The sequence below is a fragment of the Pogoniulus pusillus genome, chromosome 16, assembly GCF_015220805.1.
Source record: "Pogoniulus pusillus isolate bPogPus1 chromosome 16, bPogPus1.pri, whole genome shotgun sequence".
Taxonomy (NCBI): Eukaryota; Metazoa; Chordata; class Aves; order Piciformes; family Lybiidae; genus Pogoniulus; species Pogoniulus pusillus.
Window position 1 is genome coordinate 13,387,812 of NC_087279.1, and position 24,834 is coordinate 13,412,645.

Below are 24,834 nucleotides of genomic sequence, written 5' to 3' on the forward strand. Positions count from 1 at the left end.
GACTGTTTTAAAAATACTTTATTCTTTAGAAAATACAGCGTTCAGTACAGTGTGCTCTGCTCCCCCCAGCTTCACTCCCCACACCGCCCACTCCGCCGAGGTCAAGGCAACAGCGGCACGTTCAGCACGGCAGCAGGAAAGCAGAGGGCAGGTTTCCTCCACCCTGTTTCCATCTTCCTGGGCAGGCGAGTGGCTTTCAAGCCCTCTCTAGTACCCAGCAGCAAGGTGCTCTCCCCCTAACCCCCCGCCCTTGAGGCCTAACTCACAGCAACGAGCCGATGATGGCTCTCGGTGGTTAGGGATGGCCCCGGGGGGGCAAGCAGGGCTGTCACACTTCCCCACATGAGGATTTGGGATAGCCCATGTCATTTTTAAGACGTGGGGCTTCCCTTAGTCCAGAGCCAGCAGCAAACCCAGGGTGATGGTGGGGGTTGGGGCACGTGGAGGGAAGACACCAGGGCTTGAGGTGCCCCCAGCTCCCATCCCAAATAGGGATGGGGCTGAGGTCAAAAAGGGATGCAAACATCGCCCAAAGGTAGAATGACCTCTTCCCAGGGCGAGACTGAGCTCAGTACTCAGGGGAGATCTACCTCCCACTGGCCTGTCCCACAGACACACTTGTGCCAGTAAAGCTCACCCCACAGTGAGGGGTCCTGCCCGCACCCTCAGGGGGTGCAGGATCACTCCAGCTCTGGGGCAGAGGGTCCTTGCACACCACGAGTGGGACAGAGAAGCAAAACCTGGGGCCCAGGGGAGCAGGGAAAGAAGCATTTTCTCTTTTCCAGCAGGAATCCTTGACACCCTCCCCTTCCCTTTGCATAGAGCAGCTTGCAGGCACGCGTGTCCTTCAGTCACCCCGGGGCATTGACAGCAGCGGCTTTGCCCCAGGGGGGACAGGAGCAAGGCTGGGGGGCACGGCCCTGCTGCTCCTGTCCTCTGCCGGCAGCCCTGGGGCTTCAACCGGGACGCAGAGAAAAGAGACACCAACACCCCCTGAACCCTCCCCATCGCTCTGCCCCCAGGTGCAAGAAGCCATCCTGATCTTTAAAAAAGGAATGAAACAGGAAAAAAGAAAGGGAAAAGAAGAAGGCTGAGCCGGAGGGAAAGATCCCCTGACCAGCGGAGAGGAAGCCGGGAAGCGCCGCGGGGCTGCTGTCCGTTCGCCGCCCGGTGCTGGGATCTAACTGTCCTCGCCGTTCTCGCCCGGCCCCTTGATCAGCCTCTTCTGTCCCCGCTTTCCCACGGGGCCCTTGGGCTTGGCGAAGGCCTGCTTGAAGGCATGCTGCTTGGGGTGCACCTCCTCGTAGAGGAACTCTGCTGTCAGCTCGGCTCCATCATCAATCTCAATCTGTGCCCAGGAGCAGCAAGCGGAGGTTAGCAGCTCCCTGGGGCACCCAGCTCCCTGAGCCCATCAGCAGGGCTGAACCAAGGCCGCAGCACAGATGCCCAGCACAGGTCTCTGCTGTGTCACCTCCAGGTGAGCTTGCACTTACCTTCTTGGCTATCTCCAGGCAGAATTCCTGCTCCACAGTGTCCAGCAACCGGCTCTTGCAGCTGGAGTAGAGCATGCGCTCCTTGATGCTGCATTTGTACCCAGGCATGGAGTAGATAAAGACTGCAAGAAGAGAGCAGGGCTCGTGGTGCTGCCTGGGCTCACAGCCAAAGAGCACTGGGCAACCACATCCCACCCCGGCCAGAGCTTTTGCAGCCCAAAGAGTCCCAGTTCACTCAGGGACAGGAGGTGAGCCATCCCACCCACCACTTGTCCCCACATCTCCCCTGGCTCTGGTACATCTGTGACACTACAGCTGCACAAATCCTCCATGGCAGCACCCAGAGCACCCTGCACCGTGCACAGCAGCTTCTTCTGGCACCAGAGGACTTGCCAGCACCCACCATGGGTGGGCAGCAAAAAGGAACTGACTCAAAGTCTCTTGCTGCATCATCTCTACCCCTTTCCTTGCCTCTCACACAACCAATGGTCCAGGGAGAGCAGGGACCAGCAAAGGCTCTAACCAGCTGCCTCCAGTGCTAGGGCACTCACCGACAGACTCCAGGTAGTCTCCCTCGTGTGAGTGCTTGTACAGGAAGAAATGGTAACGAGCTGAGTCCTGGGGGATCCTCTTGGGCAGGTCAGCGATCTCCGTGGGGCTTGTGTGCACCAGGTCAATGGTCTCCCGCTCCAGATCCAGCTTCTGATGGACAGAAGGGATGGGAATGAGAGATGGCAACAAGAGGCAGGACGGGCAGAGGAGCCATGGGAGGGACTTACCAACTGGATGTAGTTGATTTTCTTCTGCTTGAGTGCCTGGATGGCTTGCTGAGCATCCAGCTGCAGAGGGAAGGCCAGGCCCTGCAGAGTCTGGTGCTTGCTCTCCACGCTGATCTCTGTCTTCACCTGGGGATGGAGACCACTCTGAGCATCAGGACAGAGACTGGAAAAGGGTGGGGAAGGGACACAAAGGAAAACCATCCACAGCAAAACATCTTCTCATCCAAGGAGCTGCCTGACACCTGGCTCATGGGAACTATGGCATGAGACCACTGAAAATCTGCCAGGCTGGTGACAGAGATGCTTGTGACCATACCACCACACCAGGACACTTGGCCCCAGCCATGCATCCCTGGGCCCCTCTGTTTCACTCCCAGCAAAACACAGTTCAAAACTGACAGTTCCCAGCGATTCCCTGGCAGGGATGCTGTGACATGTGCTGGTGTGTAACAGTCTCCAGTGGGCTTTGACCACAGCTTGCAACTGATGGGCAGGGCCCTGAAATCACCATGCTCAGCTGCGTGTCCTGAGGGAGGGCAAGCCTCTCCTCGGGGGGTTTCTCTGCAGCAGACAGACAGACATCCCCTCCAGCAGCAGAGCTGGGCACCTGCATTCCACAGCTTGGAAAGATCCTGGAACATCCTGCAACCCCCGCAAGGCAGAGGCTGCTGCATGTACCCTAAGCAAACCCCCTAGTCCCGGAGACCAAACCTCACTTCAGAGAGGGAGGAGAAAGAGCTCGCAGAGACACGGCAGGGCAGGTGCCTGCGTTCTGCCACAAGCAGGTGCCCGAGCCGGCCGGGCGGTGCCGGGGCCGACAGCGGGGAGGGAAGGGGCAGGACGCGGCAGGCGGCATTACCTCCTCGGGGCCCGGGGCCTCTACCAGCGATGGGCAGCAGCAACAGCCCCCCACCATCTGCCACAGAATACAGGGAGACGGCGTCACTCCGGCGGCGGAGGAGCCCATCCCGCCTCAAGACACACAGCCCAGGTAAGCACTCCAGCAGCACTAACCCGGGCGCTCTGCAGCCACTGCCAGTCCCTCTCCTCTAGGATCACAGAACCATGGAATGGTTTGGGTTGGAAGGGACCTTTAAAGGTCATCTAGTGCAACCTCCCTGCTGTGAGTAGGGACATCTTCAAACAGTTCAGGTTGCTCAGGACCCCATCCAACCTGATCTGGAATATTTCCAGGATCAGTTTGGGGGATTTTGGATAAAGACAGCCTGACTTTAAAAAAAAAAAAGTCTTTATTTTTTGCTCTTTTTCCCTCCCCCAGTAGAGAAAAGGAAGGAAAAACTCAAGGCATGCCGAGAGAAACACAGGAGGTTTAGTTCGTATCTCAAAACCAGCCCAGCGTAGCACTGAAGAGGATCTCATTACAAAGCTCTCCCCTTCCCTGCATCAGTGCCACACGGTACCCACGCCCCAGGCAGACAATGGACCCGGTGCCCGGTGCAGAGCATGCAGAAGAACACCGCCAGGAGAAGGAGAAACCGGGCATCAAGCGGCCAGGGCAGCCTACCATCTCGGTGCTCGAGTCCTGGGAACAGGAGTCCTGCCAGCATGGGGAGAGGAGACACACCGTCAACGGCACCCCGTGCGGGGACAGAGGGCGTCTCGTGTGAAACGAGAAGGGGTGGGGATCACACGGACATGCCAGGAGGATGGAGGCATACCATCTCTCTGCTGGAGGCCAGGGAAGGCAGGTCCTGGCGGAGCAGGCAGGGAGAGCAGCAAAAAATGACAAGGGAGACATCAGTGCTGGGGATGAGCAGGAGGGAGAGCCCCTGCCCTGAGCTCTGGCAGTGTCTCTGCTGATGTCCCTGCACACAGCCCGTACCTTGCTCCCTATCTCCTGCCTGCTCCCCACTTGGGGTGGCCCCAACCCAGGGTTTGGGGTAGCGATGGCTCCAAGCCAGGGTCAGATGAGTTCCAGCAGCTGCAGCAATAGAGTGTGGGCTATCCGTCACCAAACAACTCATACGAGAGGTGTGAGGGGAAAAAGCTGCCCAAGCCTGTATCCATGCCAAGAATCCTAGAGGATGACCAAGGTGTGAATGCACAGCTCTCAGGAAATAATTGCTCAAGTGTCATCTGGTGCCAGCTGGACAAGAGATCCAGCTAGCCTCCAAGCTCTGCTGTTCCATCGTCCCCATGATGCCATGGCACCAGTAGGGACCCAAGAACAAGCAAAGGATTCAGACAATGCGCACAAGCTGGCCTGGTCCTACCCTTCAGAAAGGTGTGGCACAAGGACATTGCCGCTGCCAACAGCTCCAGACTCTCTCATCCTTCCCCTCTGTAAATGCAAGGAGGTTTGGAAGGGTCATAGTGGGACTGGACAGACCTGAAGCTGCAACATGAAGCACACCGAAGTCCAAAAACTACAAAGGGTGGAAAGTTGTCCCAGCAACATGACCTCCTCCATGCACCTCTCTGTTAGTTCTACTTCTTCCCTTTTCAAAACCATCAAAAACTGGTTCAGTGAAACACTCCCAGGCTCTGGGGAGCCTCTGCTTCACTCTCCAGTGCTGTGGGCTGGGCAGCTACAAATGATGCCCCTTTACATGCTGCAATGGCAAGCCATCCTTTGTTTTTTCCTAGCTCTTCTGCCTCATCCCCCAGCTCCGAAGCTGCCTTCCTCCTCTCCACAGCCCCAGCAGTGTGTCACTGGCTCCCCTCCACATTTCTGAGCCTGCAATACTTGCAGAAAGACCTCCCACTCGTGGGTGTTCAAGTAGCTCAGTGCCAAATGCAAAGCCACTTCTTAGCCCACGGTCTGCTGACAACTTCCAGCTCAGTGAGGCTGGCGACATTCTCCAGCTACTAAAACACAGAAATGTAAAGCAAGTGACAAATCTTTGTGAGCTCCCACTCAGCTATCAAGTAGGAGAGTGGCTCACAGCATTGCCTCTGCTCATGTGATCCTCAATCCACAGGGGAAATTTGGCACATGCAGCCTAAAACCTGCCTTACCAAAGGCTAGGCACCTGCCTGGGGAACCTGCAAACCTGAGTCCCTCCTGTCTTGGTGTAAAAGGCTGCTGTGCCAGCCCTGGAGCTGCTGCCATGCAACCATTGCCTCCTCTCCTGTTTTGCTGCTGCCCTTCCCCTGCCACCCCTTCTCCAAACCGGTTGGTGGTCAAAGAGGATCCCAAGCAGCTCCTGCCAGGCCCTTCAGAGTGAAGACTGCAAACCAGATTGGCATCTCAGGGTGTCAAGCATAGATGGCATTAGAGGAGAGCTGCAGCACCAGCAGCAGCTCCCGGGAAGGGGCAGCACAAAGCACTCACAAGCTGATGGCTTTTACAGAAACAATGTCACTTCAAACGCCTCGTGGGCTGGACGAACCGTGCAGAGTCCTGGACTGCCAGCAGAGGGACGGGCAGGTACACAGAAGTGCTGAGGACAAGGCCTGCCCAGCAGCTGTTTCCCAGGTCACTTCCAGCCCCACACTCAGGATGGAAACTGCAGCGTGCACAGGTGTGCAAGGAGCCCACAGCCCGTGCACAAAGCACACACACGTGCAAGGAGCCTGTAAGCCTGTGGGTGACGTGTCAGGCTGCAGGCATGGCTGCACTGAGCAGGGTGCTACAGGTTCAGAGCTGCTCCCATGTAGCTGGATCAAAGCCCTCTGCTTTGCATGGCTCCAGAAACTCGCTCAAGGCTGCGTTTAACAAGTTTCCCCCGCCCAATCCTGAATGTGGCACTGAGCACCCGAGTCACAGCTCCCACCACCTCCTGCTCACGCCTGAAGCTGTGCAGGCACAGCCCCTGCGCCACTGCAGAGACACCCAGCACCTGACTGCTTCCTGCCTTTAAATCCACAGGCAAAAGTAAATCCATTTTCCTCTCCTCCTACGCGCCAGTGCCTGTTGCCCCTGGCCCCAGCAGATGCAGGGTAGCACACATGTAACAGTCACCAAAGAGCAGCAGCACCTGCACCCAGGAGTCACATCTTGCAAAGGCAGGGTGGGGAGCAGAGCATGGCAGACCAACTGGACAACCAGCACCATGGCACCACTTACCTGAGCACTTAACCCCCACAAGCGCCTTCAAAACCACTTAATCCTGCAGTACTTGGCCAGCCAAGGCAATGGCACAGGCACCCAAAGGTGCCAAACAAGCCACACAACCACCATCACCATCCACCTCTCTCTTCTCCGAGTGTGGACATCACCTTGGATCCTCCAGCACAAATCCTGCTCAGCCTCTCCATACTAGGAGCTGGGAAAATCACACCAAAACCCATGCAGTGGAGATCATCCCTTGGTGGCATCTCCCAAATGCCCCTCAACTCTGCTGCCCCAGGATCTGCTTTGGAAGGTGGAAATCTCCTGCCTCGTCTTGGCCGCTAATTAATGGCATCAGATTGGCTTCACATTTCCCGGGCATGTCCTGACCCACCCATGAACTCCAGGGCCCCAGCACAGGCAGAAGAGCGAGGGATGCTCCTCTACAGAGGAAGGTTTTCTATGACATTCGAGTGAAATCCTCCCACGCCAACAAAATCCTGCTCCCAGGTTGTCTTCCCACCCAGTGAGCCAGTCCCCTCCCCTACCTTGGTGTTTTGTAGCACCACAGTGATTGGCACAAGTGCCACGACATCCTGTCACAGAGGCAATGGCACTGCAGCCTTGTCTGCCACCAATCTTAACCCAAGCCACTTACAATTTTTTTCCCCAGCATATAAGCCCCCAAATTTAGGCTAAAAATTGCATTTATTTGGACAGCATCTTTTGTATTTATAGCCACAGAGGAAGAGCATGGGAAAGGAGGCTGCTGCACCCAAAGCTAAGCCTGGATCCTTCCTGTCTGCCCCACAAATTCAGCCTCAGCTCTGGCTTCTGCCCTATACCCAGAGGTTAGAGACTGCTGCCTGCTCTCAGCCTCAAACCACCTTCTGATGGCAATTACAGCAAGATGAATGGAGCTCTGAGCTCATGCCCCAGCGAGGGGGAAAAGTCTGTAAGTTCCTCTGTGTGCCACCAATTTGACCATGAGGAAGCTTGGTCCACTGCAGCAAGGCTAGGAACAGGTTAAACTGCAGAGACACAAGACCATACAGTAGAAATGAGCAATCCCTTCCAGCTGGATGCTCGGTCTCACACCTCCAGCATCAAACACATCCCTGCATCCCACATTCCCAGCTCCTCCTCCCCAGGGTGGACACCCACCTCAGTGATGCGGATCTGCTGGAGTTCCTGTTCAGCTGCAGTCAGCGGGGCTGGGGCAGAGCAGGAGGACACATGCTTTTGGTAACCACTCAGAGACACATCCTCCTGCAGAGGGACAGGGGCAAGCATCAAGGGGTGCTTATCAGAGTGGTTATTGCTGCAGGTCTGGATGCAGCCCCAGCCTTGAGGCTGCATTTGAGCTACCCAGTGGGTCTTGGTCTCTTTCCTTTCCAGAAGGATCAAGCCAAGCAGTGCTTTCAGATGCCATGTTTCATTTTAAACCATGCCCAGGACCACCCATGCCCATTCAGACCTCCCTGGACACCCATGGCTGCAGCGATGCAGCTCCTCCAGGTGATTAACAGAGCTTGTAAGTATATGTGTGAGGGGGAATGTCAGGACCATGGCCCAGGAGCAGCAAACATGGGCACTGGAGCAGGAGGGCAGCCACGAGGGATGCTGCCTGGGTCCCATCAGCACAGAAGCCACAGAGGTAGGCTAGCCTAGGAGGCTCTGGCTGCATGGCTCTGTTGCTGAAAAGGAAGGAAAGATCTCCAGTGAAGCACTGCTGTGCAACACAGCAGCAGCATCTCTGGAGAGACACTGCCACCACCTGGTGCTTCTGATCCTGCTGAGTAAACTTCTGGATGTCTTCAGAGCCTTCCTCCCTTCTCTTCTAGTCTCCACCTGTGATAGTTTGAAGCAAGCTGGAATGTTTTGGTAGAAGAACTAGATAACGGGCAGTGAAATGGAAAACAATTGATGTCAACTTCTCTCACAGTCTCGCTGAGAACTCTGGGAAGAAGAAAGACTTTTTCTCCATTTTGTTTCTCACTCTTGCTTTTGCCTTGGACCTGATCACATCTCATTAACCCTGCTCCTACTAACCTTGCTCCCTAACCTCTTGGCTGCACCTCTTTTCTTCCTGAGAACTGGGGTAAGGTTGAGAGGGCCGGGGGGAGGTGTTGGGGTGGTTTGAGAGCCCCTCCTGGGGACTCAGGTTTCTGGGAGGGGAGTTGTGCTTCTGTATTGTTTATCCTTTGTATATTTCTGTATATAATTGTAAATAACTGCATATATTGTAAATAGCTGCTTGTAAATTCTGCTAGCTGTAAATAAATTGCTTCATCTATATTCCCAGGGGCCTTCTGAGTTAGCTGGGGCAAATTCAAAAGTGTGGGGGGGCGGGGTAACCCCCAAACCATCACACCACCACAGAATGACTGCAGCAATGCAGGCAGGACAAAGTGGCAGCAGCTACCCAGGAGACTAAAGCAGTGTGGGGACAAGATTCCAAATACCAGCATCTCCTGTCCTGCTGAGCACAGAGTAGGCCACTCATGTTTAAACCCAAAAGGCTGCTCAGGAAGTGCCACTGTACCTTCACTGTTCCGAACATCTCATCCTTTATGTGTCCCCCACCAAACTCCTTTTTCACTGTTGCTCTGGTTGCAGCATACAGCATCTTCAGCCGGACCTGTGCAGGGAGGGAGGTGGTAAGTGTGGTTAGAGAGAGCATCCTGCACAGTGATTGGACTGGAGAGCAGCAGCTCCACAGGGTTTTGAGATACACACAAGTAAGTGTGTACATATAAAATATCAGAATGGATCACATGTATACATTCACATGCAGTCACAGGACTGTTTCCATTAGAAAAGACCTTCAAGGTCATCAGGTCCAACCATTACCAAATTCTACCAAGTCTGCTGCTAGACCATGTCCCATATCTCCGGGGATGGGGATTCAACCACCTCCCTGGGGGGCTTGTCCCAGTGAAGATGTTTGTTGTGATGTCCACTCTACATGTACATGTAGACACACCCACACAGTTCTACCCAGATCATTTTATTCTACTTGTGTATATCATAGCATCAACCAGGTTGGAAGAGACCTCCAACATCAATCCAGTCCAACCTGTCACCCAGCCCTAGCCAATCAAGACCACTGTCACAAGTCGTGCTGATATGCACACACATACTGCAACAGGCACATACTGACAGCAGCAAATCTGAGCCCTGCGGAAAGCCCCTCACAGAGATGGCCTCAGGCAGATGGTGCTGTCCCGGCAGTACCACTGACACCCTCTAGCCCAGGCTCCCTCCCAGCCAGCCCTTTTCCATGCACTCTCTGATGCTGTCTCCAGCCCCACAGGCCAGCCCAGCAGGTGCCAATGGCAGCCTAAGGCAGACAGCTTGCCTGGCCATCTTCAAGGCTGGGTTTGGAATTGAGCTTGGAGGTGCATCAGCAGCCACTCTGCGTCAGCACTCAAGCAGAGCAGGGCCAGGCTGGAGGCATGGCCAGGAGGGTTGGTGCCAGCAACAGCTCTTCCCAGGGATGCTTTGGGCCAGAGCCATGGTGGAATGGAATTGTATGGTTGGAAAAGACTTTACAATCAAGTCCAAGCATAACCTAATATCTCAATGTAGGTAACTGTTATACCACATCCCTCAGCACCTCACTTAGATGTCTTTTAAACACCTCCAGGGGTGGTGGCTCCACCACTTCCCAGCCCCACGGTCTTCTCCCTACATCCAGTCCCTCAGTCCACACATGGTCCTGTGTCTACATCCCAGACCCTCCACCTCCTCATGCAGTGCTGCAGATAGGACATAGAAAGGGTCCAGCATATCTTACTGCATCTTAAAACTCTCCCCATCCCCAAATCCACTTCCTAACACAGACATGGAGATAGAGGGTGCGAATGCTCCTCCTCAGCCCCAGCACAGTGTCATTTTGGCCAGCATCTCCTGCACCCTGCACCTCTCAGAGCAGGTCTGCGACCCCACGCCGGGGTGTCGCAGCCTGGGCTGGAGCTCACCGGGGAGCTGTCTGGGGACCAGGAGATGAAGAGCCACTCGTAGCCCTGGGCGTTCTGGCTGTCCAGGCGGTACAGCACATAGCAGGGCTGCTGCTCATCCAGCAAGGGCAGCACAAAGGCATCGTAGTCAGCATCCCAGCGTCGGGACAGCTCTTTGTGGGCTCCCAGCACGAGCTGTTCTGGAAGAAGAAGACAGAAAAGGTGGTGTTGGCTGAAGGAAAGGCTTAGCTCACTTTGCAGGACCATGAGGCAGCACTGCTAAGGGTTTGCTGCGTGGCTCAAGCATCAACAATGATGTCACCCTGCAGAAAAGCAAATCAAGGTCTTGAACTGTCTCCAGCAGTGTATACCCGCACTGGTGAATGCCATCAGGACTGTGGCTACTATGGATGGACTGAATTTCTGCCAGCATCTGTCCAACCACCTCCTTGCCTCCCATGTCCTCCTCTCTGCTGACCATCCATAGCCTCCCTCCATTCTGCCCCCTCCATCTATGCAGTCTCCAACCATACCTCTTTGTTCACAGTGGAGCAGACCTCCCCCATCCCACCTGGACAAGTTCTAGAGACAGTAGAAGACCTCACCAGGGACATGAGGAATCATATAGATTTAGGGTCTTGAGAAAAATACAGGTCCCACAGCAAAAACTGGGACAGTGAACCCAAACTGCTCTTGTTGCATCCCCCATAACCTCAAAGAAGTTAAATTCAGAGCTGATACTCAAGACCTGTGGCTGAAGAGACCAGAGATGTCCTAGAGACCCCCAGCCTGACAGGTCTGCCAGGAGAGCCCCAGCCTCTGGAATTGATCAATGTATTTCATGCTCATGGTTGCATTTCAGGTATCTGGAGGGTCTTTATTTTCCAGCTGCTACTCAAGAGGGGCTGGAGCCCTACAAGCTGGGCAGCAGTCAGCTGAAATTTAAATGCTACTGCAGGCATTGCATGCATGGGAATCCCACAGTGAAGCTGGGCTTTGGGGGGATGGCTGGATGGAAAAGCATCAGCACTGGAGATGATCAGTGTAGGTTGCTGGAAAACAACTTGTATTTTTGTTCCACTTTAGATGTGGAATGGTCTGGGGGGAGATGCTGGCACTCAGAACAAGCTGCAGGAAAATCCGGAGGCGCCAAAGCAAAAGGAGCTGAGGCTTGCACAGATGGCACTCAAGGGGACACTTGCTGGCACATGCCCTGCCTGGGCCCCTGCCCGTTGGCAGCCAGGAAGCCCCTTGGCTTTGGCTGCTCTTCTGACCCTCTTCCTCCCATGCAGCTCAGCAGCAATGAATATCATAGCAGGAAAGCTGTTAAGGAAAACGGTTGAAGAGTAAAGGGTTTGGGTCAATTGCTCTCACCTCTTCTTCCTCCCAAACAGGACATTCCCCCAGCAACAGCCCTGCCCTGCCCAGAGCTGCCCTGATACAGCATCTGCCACAGCACGATGAACTTGTAGCTGTTTGTGCACAAGGGGCATGTGCTGCCAGCACTCTAACAAGGTCAGCAGAGAAAGGAGTGCTGAAGACACTTCACTTTCAGCACATCTACCTGCCTTCAGAACGAGAAGTGTAAAAACCTCAAGGTACCCCTAAGCTACACATAAAGCCCTGCAAATGGATTTGTGGATGGTGAAGACCTGGGATCCTGAAGAGCCCACAAGGACTTTGCCTGGACAAACCCACTGGCAGCTCACGGGTGCCTCCATCTGCCAAAATTCCCCACGCTCACACAGCAGGCAATCGGTGTCAAATCACTCCAGGCTGTTCCTGGGCTGTGTCCAAGCTGGATCCCAGCCGTGCTGCCATGAGCCAGCAGCCTCCAGCTTTCCGCTGGGCTGGAGGAGCCACTAACTCCCCTGCCTCCTGTCAGGCTCTTTGCAGCTCAACCCAGCTCAATCCATGTGGGGCCAAATTCTCCACCTTGGGAAGCATTAGGACAGAGAAACTCATAGCAGTCATCCTTTAGTAAAACATCACCATCAGCGCTCGCTGTTTCAGGCTCCATTTCTGCTGGAGGAACGGTGGCTGGGAGCATTTCTGGCCATGGAGGTGCCCTCAGCACTGAGCTGCAGCAGGCTGCCTTGCTCCTAGATGCCCATAGAAGGCAGTGGAGGCTGCAGCTCTGGCAGCAGGACAGTGCAGGAGATGTAGGCTGCAAAGCTCAGTGCACATCACCACCTATGCACAGAGAAATGCACCACAATGCCAATCTTGCCCAGAAACAAGGCCACGACACCACCTAAAGCCATTTGGACCACAACTAGATCTTGTGCCAGGAAAGTACTGCTAAACCTCAGTGTGCAACCTGCTGCCCATCTCATACCTTCTCCATCCATGCCTGGACATAATGCCAAAAGGTTCTTTGCACCATCTGCCTTTAATTCCACCAGCCATTGCCTGTTCAGAACAGCCCCAAGACAATTGCCCCATAGGGCAGGAGGTGCTCTGTGAGCCATCAGATGGGACTGGAGGCTTCTCCTCCACATCCTCTTGCAAGCAGAGCAGCTGGCACGTCCTCCTAGCCAGCTCAGGAGAGATACTGTCCAGGATCAGCATGTTCAAGTCCATCTGACCAGCTGTGACACCTGCCTGGCTGCTCATTACTGCCTGAGGGTCCTTCTCTGGTGGGTAGCAGGAGGCTGATGTCTTCTGTGTTACAGAAAAGAGCAGTGGGCCAGTGAGACCAAACAACTTGTCCCAGGTAGCACAGAGGGGCAGACAGGACATCCCTGAGCCAGGCTGCTGAGACCACCTGGTGCTGTCCCCAGCAGACCAAGCTCTTTGGTGAAGAGATGTTCCTGGCTCTCCTCCTTCGACCTGCTTTAGGCTCCACCACATCTCAGAGACTTCTGCAGGCACCCAAGTTCCTCCAGAGCTGCCCATGGATGGGCCAGGCCAGGGGAAGGAGCCAGCAGGGTAGGGCAGCCAGAATGGGAAGCACAAAGCACTATCAAGAAAGGCTGCTCTACGAAGCTGCTGCTGCTGACACATCAGAAAGATAAATATATCCCTTCAGCAAAACTAGCTGCTTGGAGAATGAAAAGTGCAAAAAAAATCAAGTTGTTTTTGGCCTGAGTGGAGATGGTGCAGCTTCCATTGATGGGAAAAAAGTCTCCCTTGCCAGCATCACCAGCCACAATCCAAAGCCAGTGGCACAAGTTCTAGGTCCCTAAGTCCAGGCTTAGGAGCATCCATGACATATCCCTACTCCCACTTTTTAAAAGAAAGGGAAGCCAAGAAAGCAACATCCTTGTCAAAGGGGCTCCAAAAAAACCACAGAGATGTCACTTCCCAGCAGAGGAACCTCCTTGAGGACAAAGCCAACACCACTGAACCCTGACTTGGCCCTGCTGATGTGTCCCATGCGTTTCACGTTGTGCTGCTCTTCTAAGTGAGGCTTTGCAGCACCTCTGAAGGCCAGCACAGGCTCTTTAGGAACACATCCACCTTGGCATCTGCAGTCTGGTCCTGGTGGCCCACCCAAGGGAGTTGGTGACAGCATCTTGGCAGAGCGCTAACATCCTCGCTGCCACGAGAAACAAGTCATTCATATGCAATTGTAGAAGGCTGAAGTGATGGAAAACCTACACCAGAGGCTCCTGCTCGGATCTTCAATCAGTGCTTTGCTCCACTCATTTGTTTGATAGATTTTGAGGCCACCTAAAAGTCCCTTTCCATGGGGAAAAAAAGTGACCAGGTTGATGCCAGCCTGCAAGCTGGGCTGGGGGCAGCCCCATGCACAGGAGCAGAGGCTGGGCTGGCTTTCAGAGAATAGCATCCCACGTGGGGTACAATCAAGGTCCTGTGCTGAGCCCCATGCCAAAGCACCCAACTGTTCTGAGCACCTCCTTGTCTGTCCAAGGAGGAAGATGCTACCTATTATCCCCCAGCCAAGATCCCATGGCAGCCACACCAGCTTCTCATAGGGTTCCCCACAGCATCATTTGACACAGCAGCAAACCCCACCCTAGATCCCAGCACCAATCTTGGACGCTTCAGCCCACTGGCAATGTTCTGCTTGTCCCCGGAGCTGCACCAGGGCTCATCAGCACACCCAGATTTTGGGCTTGTACGGCAGGTCTGGGTTGGCAGATGCCAGGGAGCCCCAGCAGCATGTTCCCTGGGGTGTCCAAAAAAACCTGAGCTGAGACCACAGCAACAAAGCGGGAAGGAGGAGAGGTAAATCAGAGCACTTAAACCCAGGACTTACCATCCTCAATGACGACCTTGATGAGCCGGACGGAACCGTTGCGGGCTTTGGCAAAGAAGTCCCTTAACTCTGTGGTGGCTGCAAGAACCAGAAACATCCCGGTCAGACTGAGCAGGCAAAGCGGGTGCTGGGCTGCCCAGTGCTCTGCCAGGGAGGGGAGCAACCCGGCAGGACAGAAAACGAAAAGCAAACCAAACAACAATCTCTGGTGCCCCCCCAAATGTTAAAAACAACAACTCCAAAGGCACACAGCTGGGAGCGAAGTGCTGGCCTCCCCGAGGCGTCAGAGTGAGCCAGCAGCTGGGAGCACATGTGATCCAGAGAACTTGATCCTTGGCCTGGCTGAACATAATCACCCAAATTTAGATGATGGCTTGGCTGGGGCAGGCGGGGAGAGCTCAAGTGACAAGTTTATTCGCTTTACAGAGCGGCAGGCTGTGCGTACAGGGGGTGGCTGGGAGATGTCCCAATAGGCTCTGACATCCTGGGCTTGTGACACCCGGTGGGGATGCTGCTCCCGAGGTGCAGGCCAGCATGACTCCAAGCTGGAGGCACTAGTTTGAAGCTGAGCCACTGGAGAAGGGAAAGGCAACGCCCCCAGAGTTTTGAATCAGAGCTGGCAGAGCTTTGGCAGAGCAAGGCTTTTGGGAAGCATTTTGGGGACCCACTTTTCTTTCCACACCCCCTTCTTCAAGCACCAGGCACCAGCAACCAGTCTTTGGCATCCTACCAGGAGGCAACAGCTGGCAGCAGGTGCTGAAGGGAGCAGTCCACAGCCAGCACTGGAAGTGCAATGTGCCCACCTTGAAAGCTTTGTCAATGCAGAGCTCCCTGTCCCACCCAAACCACACTACATGAGAAGGCAACACCCAGGAGAAGCAGCTCAGGCAGGCTGAGCTCCCTGACAAGGAGCATCTCCCAGCCCAGCTGAGTCTATAAGCCCCTTCGGTTACATGCCTGAGCTCCTCCTGCACAGTCCAGGGGGTGCTGAGTCCAAAGGCACAGGCAGCTCTGCACTTGACAGAGACACTAAAGAGACCAGCCTGGCCGAGGTTCAGGTCCTGGGCACACGAGGATTCATGCTTGGAGTTGTTGGCAGCAGCCCCTTGATCCCAGCGCGCAGCCGCGTCACCGCCCGGTGCCTGACCGCGGTGCCAGCGCTGCCCACAGCAGGAAGGAGCCCTGCTTCGGTCCCTGCTGCCCGACAGCACCGCGGTGAGGACACCTGCCAAAGAAAGGCACCGCTCCCCCAGCCGCAGAGGTGCGGTGCTGGACCTACTTCAGTTCCCCCACTTGTGGGCACCACCCTTTGGCACAGCCCCCCAGCACAGCTGCAAGAGGAGCCTTAATGTTACCCATCACTTGTCCCAGGGACACGGGGCCACCAGCTCCATCACACGTCAGTGCCCTCTGTCCTGTGAAGGCAGGCCCTGGACTGGGGCACTGCCCACAGCTCCCCCAGCCCCATGCAAGGAGCGGTCATGGAAAATGCTGACGGTGATGCAGGCAGAGGTGGGCAGGAATGTCCTGGGGACCCCCTCAGAGAACCCCTCCTTGTTCCCCTCAAGCAATGCACCTGGGATGCATCCGCCCCACTAAGTCAAAGCCTGCCCTAATCAGACGTCTGAATGGCTTTCCCTGCCATGGAGAGAAGAGGCACAAGTAAGAAGACCTCCCAGAGCGGGACCCTGCAAACAGGAGCACTGAGGTGCAAACCCAGAGGTGCCACCCCAGCAGGAGCCCGTGGGGACAGACACCCAGCAAAGGCACATCAGTCTGTCACAGCACTTTAGGGGGACACACAGAAGGCTTGCTGGGGTCACCCCACCACGAGCAAACCTTCCTTATCCCTCCATCAGCATCAAGACAGCTGGGGCTTTTAGCTCCCAAGTGCAGATGTTCATCTTCTCCACGTGCTGGCTGAGAGCTCAGCCTGCTTCCATCATGCCCACCTAAGGATGCTCTGATATTTTTAGACCTTTGCTGGCTGAGAGAAGCTATTTCCTTCCGGTGGCATCTGTGGTTGCTGCAAACACGAGGCGGAAGAGGAGAAAAAGGGACATTGGTATGCCCAGGAGCCTTCGTGCAGGAGACAACAGCTCCTGATGAGCACTAAGCTTCACCAACTCTTATCACACTGCCAAAGTAGGAGAGAATAACAACGGTCTCAGATGTTCTGTAGCATCAGATGCAGGGGAGAAAGAGAAGCTCTGCAGCACTAACCAGCTTACAAAACCCTCTGGCCTCACCCCATCCGCCTCAGAGCCCAAGGACACACAGGGGTCTGGAAAATTGGGAGTCTGCAAAGCACAAGCCTTCGGCACACCTGGCAACACTAGAGTGCCCAGAAGTCTTGGATGAACAGCTGGAATGATTTGGAGTGGAGTGACTGACAAGTGACAGTCCAGCTCTGGGACCTGTGTGGCCACAGAGGGGCATAAGGGGATGGGGAAAAGCAGAGATGCTGCTGGAGGAGCTGAGTGTGCCCTGGGAAACACCGCAAGGCCTGCCAGGGAGGGAGATGCTTTCCAGAGGAGACAGAGGCAGAGCTTACGAAGAACTCAGAGCAGGTTTCCAAGTTTTAATTCTGCCAAAACAAACAGAAAAAAGGCACAACAAAAACCCAACATAATTTTCACTAAAATAAAACAAAAAAATCACCAGGTTGTCTTTGATGTCCACTTCAGTCTCTCGTGACGCAGAGCCAAGAGAGGAATAAGCTAGGGAAGGATTCAGCATGAGCTCAGCAGCTGCTTCATTACAGCATAATTACAACTTAATTGGCACAACAGACTTGATGAGATGCCTTGTGTGCCTGAAATAGCAATATGAATGTCCACAGCTGGCTCTGGAAGAAAGGCAGGGAGGAGATCCTGGAGATGGAGGAGAGCAGTACCTCTGCCCTTGGGCATCTCCCTGCCAAGAAGTCTCCAGGACTCAAATCAAGCACTGAAAAGCCCACGGGTGGGGAAAGCACAAAACTCAGGGAAAGGCAGGAGCGATGAGGCAGAGGACTGGAACTCACCCTCTCAACATGGGTTCCTGGACAATCCTGGAACAAATAATCCAGAAACAAATCCAAGCTGGGCTACAGCCAGCAGGGATCTACCAAGATCAAGTTGCATGAGATCGGTCTAGCTTCCTTCAGCAGAGCCACAGACTTCACAGGTCTCAACTCAGCCTTCTGAGCATCTCCAAGCGTCAGAAGCCAGCTTAGGAAACATGATGGTGTGCACAAGCACAAAACAGCATGGGTAACTCTCTGGGAGGTATCAAGAGTCCAGATCAAGCAAGGTCTCCTGGGGACCTGTGGTAGGTCCAGGTTTAGTCCACGTTCCCATGAACACTTCTGGCAACCACAATAATACTTCCTGCAGCTCTAAGTTGGGAAGCTAGAGGAGGTGCAAGCACGTGCTGGAGAAGAATTCACTGTTCTCTCAGGAGACTGGAGAAATGAGCTGGGGAAAAAATAAATAGGATGAAACTCAGTAGGAAGCAAAGTACTGCAAGTAGGAGATGGACCAGCTATGGCAGGGCAGGGCAGGGCTCGGCTCAGCAGCTCCAGAGAAGAGAGGTGGGTTGCAAGCCAAGTTCAGGTTAATCACTTCATGTTATTGCAGGCAAAGTCATCCGTGAAGGCACAAAGAAGAGCAGGACCACGTTATCTGCTGCTGACAAAGCTGCAGGCTCAGCACTGTGCGAGAAGCAAGGAGCAGGACAGACAGCACCTAAACCAGAAGGTGCAGAAGTAACCAGAGGAACTGGGGCTGGGCATCCCAGAGAAGAAAAACGGTGAACAACTTGTACTGGTTTTCCAGCCAGAAACATCAGGGCTGACCTCAGCATCTGGGAAATCTTTTCTTGAGGGTGACCAAGCCCTGAGAAGGACACCATGGCTCCATCCCTGTCCCCCCAAAAAACCTGCAAGACCTCTCACAGGCTGCTGCTGCTTTGAGGCAGGATGAGCTCAGTGACATCTTGAGAAGCCTTCTGGTCTTCCTACAAGGCAGCCCTGCCACCAGCCCTCCTGGCAGACACGGTGGGCATAAGCACTTGACGCCTCCTCAGCCACTCTCTTGTGACAGCCCAAAAATCACCTCCAGCCACTAAGTCGTGCAGCACCTCCCTCACTCACCTCCCCACTCGCCCATTTGTAGGCTGCAGACAAGTTGTCGCCCATTCATCAGCCACCTCCAATTAGCAGTCTGCTAACAGCATGTCCCAGGTCCCCTCACACCACAAAACCTCCTCGTCCAGCATCACCTGCCGCCAATTTGGGATGGAGGGCTGAGCAGAGCCAAACATTGGCACCAGGGCACCCAGACTGGGCAGCTCTCAGCATGGCAGGGAGGCGATGCTTTGGCCAGCAGTGGCCTTCAGGTGGCCCTGATCATGCAGGCAAGATGCCAGAGGAGAAGAGGAGCTGGTGGTGGGAAGGCGCAGTGGTGCCTGCCTTATCAGCACTGAGCAGGTGCAGACCAAAGCCTGAAGACTCCATGCCTCAGGGACCAGCAGGGTGGCCAGATCTTTGCAGCCTTTGAAGGGACATGCTGTTGCATCCATAGCAGGCACTGCCCTGGCCCGGGATGCCATTATTTGGATCACCCCCTTGGAGATCTCAGTGCTAGGCTTGAAGCATGACACTTGCCTGAAAGCACTGCGGGACAGAGCAGGGAGATGGCGCTTATGGGTACTACTGCACCGCAAAAGCTGCTCCCTCTTGCAGCCCTTTTCCTGATGCTTACAGCCCCAGTTAGCTTATCTGAGCAGAGCCAGACGAAAAGAAGATGGAGGGACACAGAGGCATCACGCAGTGATGACAGTCGTAGCCACAGCAACGGGACAGTCTCTCCCTGGGGATGCCAGGGTGGCAACCGAGCCACCCGCGCAACCCTCAGGGAAGCACCACCAGGGTGGAGGAGAAGACATCACATTGCTTCCCCTGGACTTTTCCCTCCTCCATGCTCTTGCTCACCTGTTGGGGGAGCAACAGGTTTTTGCTTTTGCGACCTTTCCCAGTCCCCCCACCCCCCGATGGCAGTGCCCAGCTCCCAGATCAATAATGCATGCTCCCTGAAACGGATGCCTCTCTCAATACATGGAGTCACCTTGCTCTCCCGACAGGAAACTTGAACCTCTGCCCATCAATCTTTCATTCCCTGGACATAATCTTCAAGTCGATGTGACTCCAGGTGGCTGCTTCCCTTTCACTATCCGGGGCGAAGTGTGTCCAGAATGCAGCAGGGAAACTCAGCCAAAAATCTAACCACAAAGCCAGGCGAAACTTGTCCACGTTCCAGGGATGCTTGGCCAGACAGTAGTCAAGATGCTGATAGATAGAACACAGTTACATTTGCACCACCCACAGCTGCCCTGTACAGGTAGCTCCTGCCAGGGCATCCATCCAAGAAAGTGCACAACTGCTGCTGCCACTGCTGCTGCTACTAAAATTCCTCCTTTCCAGGCTATTCCAATGTAGCTCTGTCAGGCAGTGCCTGCTCAACTTGCTTGCTGCAGAGAGCTTTGCTGCTGACAGACAAGGCTGGCCAGTTTAAGAGCTAAGAGGATTTTATTTCTCACCATGGAAAAAAAAATGTCCTTGCAGGGAATCTTTTTTCTGGGAAAAAGCTACAGATGTCAGAAGAAAATAGAAAGGAGGAAAAAAAAAATCTGAGCAAGAGAGGACATAAGTAAAGCAAAGCTTTTCTCCCAATTTTCTGGGCCATATCCTGCAGGATTTCATGCAACTCCTGGTCTGCACTGCAAATGCTGCCCAGAGGCTTTCAACTGCCTGCCTGATGCCAGCCATTTGCCTCTCCACACCTGGTTTTCCATGTGCATGTCCAGGACTCATCTTTCCTCCACCTCGGCAGATTGGAGCAGAGTCACCCAGCCCTTCCCTCACTCCGGGGTAGCCAGTGCCCACCCTGTGGGCAGCACCAGTTGCACCCACAGTGACAGCATGCCAGAGCCAAGAGCTGGTGCCAGCACACACTGTCCTGCTTTGCTGCAGAAGTTGTTGGTCACTGCTCCTCTTCCCTGCCCAGAAAGGTCACTGCCAGGAGCACTGATTTGGGTGCCGATGGGGACGGAGATCAGGCACAGATGCTGGCAGCCTTTTGATGCAAGTTTTACAAGAGATTTCCTCTACCTTGGTGTTTTAGGTGCTGAACTTCAAGGGATTTGACATCTTGGGATGTCTGTTTGGTCTTGTACCCACACTGCTGCTCTGGTCATGCTGACATACCCCCTGCTGGGACATGGGCCACCACCCCACCTGGGTGTCAATCTCCAAGTTGGGTACTGGTCCCAGAAAAGAGCTCATAAGTGGAGACCAGCACCTCAAAACCACTCTTGTAGCAGCCCAGTGCCCTCTGTCTCCCAAGGACACCAGAGGCCATGGACCAGCCATCCCTTCTCCTCCTCCTCTGCTGATGCCAAGATGCATTCCTGGCTAGGGCATTACCCCTGGTATCCCAGCCACAAAGCTGCCCCTGAATGCAGGTGGTCAGGCACCTAAGGGGCCAGCACTGCCTCCCAGCAGGGCAGAAGAGCAGGGGCTGAGAAATCTTCTTTCACCTCCAGCTTCCTTCTTGCTCAAGTATCAGGAAGCCAGCTGCTTTCGCAGCAGACCTTTGCGCACCCAGCAGCTCCTAGGTCTCTCTTTCTGCTCCTCTTCCCCCATCTAAAGTCATTCCTGCCTGTCTGCATCATCACTGTGCTTTCTCCTGAAGCAAATGGCTGTTACCTACCAGACACTTCTGGTGAAAGATTCAGTCCTGGGGCAAAGCAGAGGCTCAGCCACAGACAGGAACAAAAGTCCTTTCCCATCCTTACATCTTGCTACTGGCCCCAAACACCATTTTCTGGTCGAAGAAACAACATGCATTTGATTTCTTTACTTTGTAGATTAAAAAAGAAATCTCCTTTAATTTTTTTCCTTTCTACCCAGAGGTCACAAAAGAGCACCCAGAGGCAACGGAGTGAGCTCCCACTAGCATCAAAGCCCTGACTCAGCATCATGTTCTTAAGGCAGAACATTCATACGTGGCTTCTAAACTCGGGCAGTGAATGCCTGTCCCCATCTAATGCCACTCGTGGCAGAACAAAGACTGCAAAAACTGACAAGTTTAAAAGCAGCTTTCCAGCCCCAAGAAGCCCACAGCAACCCTTGATAGCTTCCAACCACCTCTCCAGCCTGGCAGTCTCCATGGCAGCTCTGCTTTCTTGCCAGGAACTTCAAGGGAACTGCCACATATACCTACTAAAAAATAATAATTAGCCTCTTGCCTCTGCGTGGAAGCCTCACCCCAATTAAGCACCCCAAACCTGCAGCTCTTCCATCCCATCCCATCCCAGAGGACCACCTGCTTCTTGCCAAAGGCCAGGTGACTCAGTATCATCACAACTGGGGTGCTGCTCCAGGGGCCCCCCTGTCACCGTGTCACCCTCTTCTCACATGGTGTCACCAGAATCTCTTACCAGCTTGCTTGCAACCACCCCTAAGGCAGCCAGCAGGGCTGATGGTAAAGGCCCTGGGAGCAGATGACTGCCTGCAAATGGGGGGAGACCTGGGAATGGAAAATCATGAAGTGATGCATGCTTGCAACGGTAACGAGGCCCAGGAAACCAGGAAAATGAGGGAAACTCCTCCTCCTCAGCACAAGGATCTCATGGTCCAGCAGAGGGGACAGAAGTAGTAGTAGTGCTGCTCCTCATCTGATACCAAATCTGCTCTCTGCTGAGCAAAGGACTTAATCTGATCACTGTACCTGGGTAGGGAGGACTCAGACATTACCCTCACCCCAAAGTGTGGTTCCCTTAAAGCCCAGAGCACCTCAGTTGAGCATTGCAGCTGTTGGAGAGGCAATCTGCATTAAGAGGGGAAACAGCTGCTTTGCTGAAGAGGGCAGACAGACTGCAGCAGAGGATGGAGGAGAGAACCCAGACAGCTTAGCCACTCAAAGATGTCTAAGATCCTGCAGGACCACCCAATGCAAGTTATCTTCATAACCACAGGGAGATCTTTCTGCTACTCTCAGCTTTGGGATTGCTGCCTGGGCAGAGTGACTGGGTCTGTCTCCACCCCGCACTGGCTGCAGCTCCTTGGGGGAAGTCTGAGTCTCTTCCTCTTTCTAGCAGTGCTCTGCTGTCAGGACACATTACCTCCTACAGGCAATGACAGCAGGCAGTGACTCTCAGCACTGGGCCCAGTGGGGTATGACAAGTGGTGGGCAACAAGGTCAGTGAAGGTGACCCTGCCATCCACAGAGCAGCTTTTTGGCTTCATCATGCCAGTGCATGCCCCCACAGCCATGGGGTGCCAAGGAGGATGGCATCAGTGGTGCAGGATGGGTGCCATGGCCAGCAACAGGCTGCTGCCTCCTGGGGCACAGGCAGTGCAACAGGCAGCTGCCTGCACCAAGCTCCATGGGAGAGCTCTGCAGAGCAGGGTTAGCACAGGAAGAGCTCAGGTGGGTGCTGGGAATCATCCCACTGACTTGAATTTTTTTTAAGTAAAGGGAACATTCAACTAGAGCCTAAACTTCAGGGCCTCAGCTTAAACCAGAGGCAGCAAATCTGAATCCAAACCTCCTCAGCTACCAGGCAAAGTGGGAGAAACATCTAAGCACCGTGGCTGACTGCTTCATAACTAGAGCTCCTCCAGGAACACCTGAAGGGGAAGGATGCTCTTGGCCATGCTCCCAAGGAACATGGATGCTTGTGTCAAGAAGGAACAACAGCTGCAAATTCAACACCCTTGTGGAAATGTGCTGGCTGTGAAGAAGGGATTTGTGAGAGCCATGTCCCAGCTCCTCTACCAGGGCATGCAGCAGTGCTAGAGCAGGAAGCAGGGCTTCAGGGGCAGCTGCTCTCACATCCCTGCTCCCTACTCACATATTGATTCGGTTACATAAATTATGCAGCACCTCCTGATTAATAGTGTTAATTGAGTTGGCAGGTGGGGAACAGGAGGGAACACCACGAGGGAACACAGACATGCAACAAAACCACCTATAAATGCAAAAGCCACCGTTTTAGGGTGCTGGTCGTGTTCTGTGTGGAGCAATCAGGGAAACTAGAGAGCTTGCCCACAGAAATAAGGGCCATAGTCAAAGCAGGAATTTATCCCGAGTGTCTGCAATCCCCTTGGGAAGCAGCCGAGTATCCCCCCTAAGCGGGGAGATGTGACCAGGGTGATGAGCGGCTGCAACGAAGCAGATGTGCGAGGATTACTGTGCTGCCGCAGCAGAAGTCGCTCTGAGCGGTATCGCGGCGGTCCATTAGCACCAGCCCAGACAAAGGATGCCGGAAAGCCCCTCACTGGAGCATCCCCCGAGCCAGATCCCTCCTACACCTCCTACAAGCACCCAAATGCTCTGAGCCTGGCTCAGTGTCGTCGTCGTCGCCGCCGTCGTTTTCTCCCTCCCCCCGCCCGCCCCCATCTACTTGCAGGGAAACCTGCGGCTCCTTCGGGAAGCTTCATCTTATCGCCCCCATCACTGCTACCGCGATACCGCCCGGCAGCCTGCGCGGCGAGGCCAGGATGCTCAGGGAGCGACCCTGCGAGTGCCTCCCGAGGCGGGTACAGAGGACCCAGACCGGGTGGGGTTGGCGGTGGTGGGGGTCCGATCCCTGCCCGGCCCGGCCCCGCAGCAGAAGCCATGGGACACCCTGCGGGGAGAGGAGGGGAGACACCAGCGGCTCGGCGGGCACCGCTTACCGTGGATGCCGGTCTGGTGAGTCATGGCTCCGCTATCCTCCGCTCCGTCCCGTTCCGCTCCGGCTCCGCCGCGTCCCGGGCAGGAAACGGCTGGGCAGCCGGCACCGCCCGCTTCCGGAGTGCGGAGCCGCCGCCCGCACCGCCCCGGGGAGGAGCAGCCACCGCGGCGCCGCGGTCGCTCGACGGCGCCCCCTGGCGGCGGCCAGCAGCGGCGCCCGAGGCCGCTCTCGCCATGTCCGCCGAGTGGCTGCGGCGTTGGCGGCGGAGCGGCCGTGCTGAGCGGCCCGGTGGTGCACAGGGGCCCGGCCCGGGACCGCCGCCCGCAGCCCTTAGCTACCGTCGGCCGAAGTTTCTGCGTGACGGTGGGGAGGAGAGCCCGAAGGGCGGCCGGACCGTGCGGAGCGCCGGGCCCGAGCGGCCCCTGCCCTGGGGCGCGGGCTACGCCGAGTGAGTGCGGGCCAGCAGCGGAGGCCTCCCCGGGAAGGGGGCTGCGGAAGACCCCTCGGGGCTGCGCGGTTGCAGGAGCTCCCAGGGATCTTATAGGGGTCTGGGCGGGAGGTAGTCCAAGTCTAGGGGGATGCCTGAGCATTGCGAGGGGCCAGGGGGCTCGAGGGGTGTGGGTGTTGCTTGGGGCGG

At 55.1% G+C, this 24,834-nt stretch overlaps 2 protein-coding genes across 6 annotated transcripts in view; one reads left to right on the forward strand and one right to left on the reverse strand.

Moving 5' to 3' along the window:
- On the reverse strand, window positions 1–24,320 carry TWF2 (twinfilin actin binding protein 2). 5 transcript variants are annotated; one of them, XM_064156589.1, is made up of 12 exons: window positions 24,199–24,320; window positions 14,475–14,552; window positions 10,271–10,449; window positions 8,833–8,928; window positions 7,452–7,556; window positions 3,952–3,984; window positions 3,798–3,830; window positions 3,132–3,188; window positions 2,273–2,398; window positions 2,045–2,195; window positions 1,494–1,615; window positions 1–1,348 (listed from the first exon to the last, which is right to left on the reverse strand). In XM_064156589.1, exons 1-12 carry the CDS (start codon window positions 24,221–24,223, stop codon window positions 1,181–1,183), a joined length of 1,173 nt encoding a protein of 390 aa, XP_064012659.1. In that variant the 5' UTR covers window positions 24,224–24,320; the 3' UTR covers window positions 1–1,180. The 5 variants fall into 5 exon arrangements, with proteins under 5 accessions (XP_064012659.1, XP_064012660.1, XP_064012662.1 ...); XM_064156590.1 differs by lacking the exon at window positions 3,952–3,984; XM_064156592.1 differs by lacking the exon at window positions 3,132–3,188.
- The window catches only part of PPM1M (protein phosphatase, Mg2+/Mn2+ dependent 1M), a 7,634-nt gene continuing 7,004 nt past the window's right edge, over window positions 24,205–24,834 (forward strand). Inside the window, exon 1 of the mRNA XM_064156588.1 lies at window positions 24,205–24,645. Coding sequence (XP_064012658.1) covers window positions 24,431–24,645 — 215 coding nt within the window. The 5' untranslated portion in view covers window positions 24,205–24,430. The remainder of the gene's footprint in view (window positions 24,646–24,834) is intronic.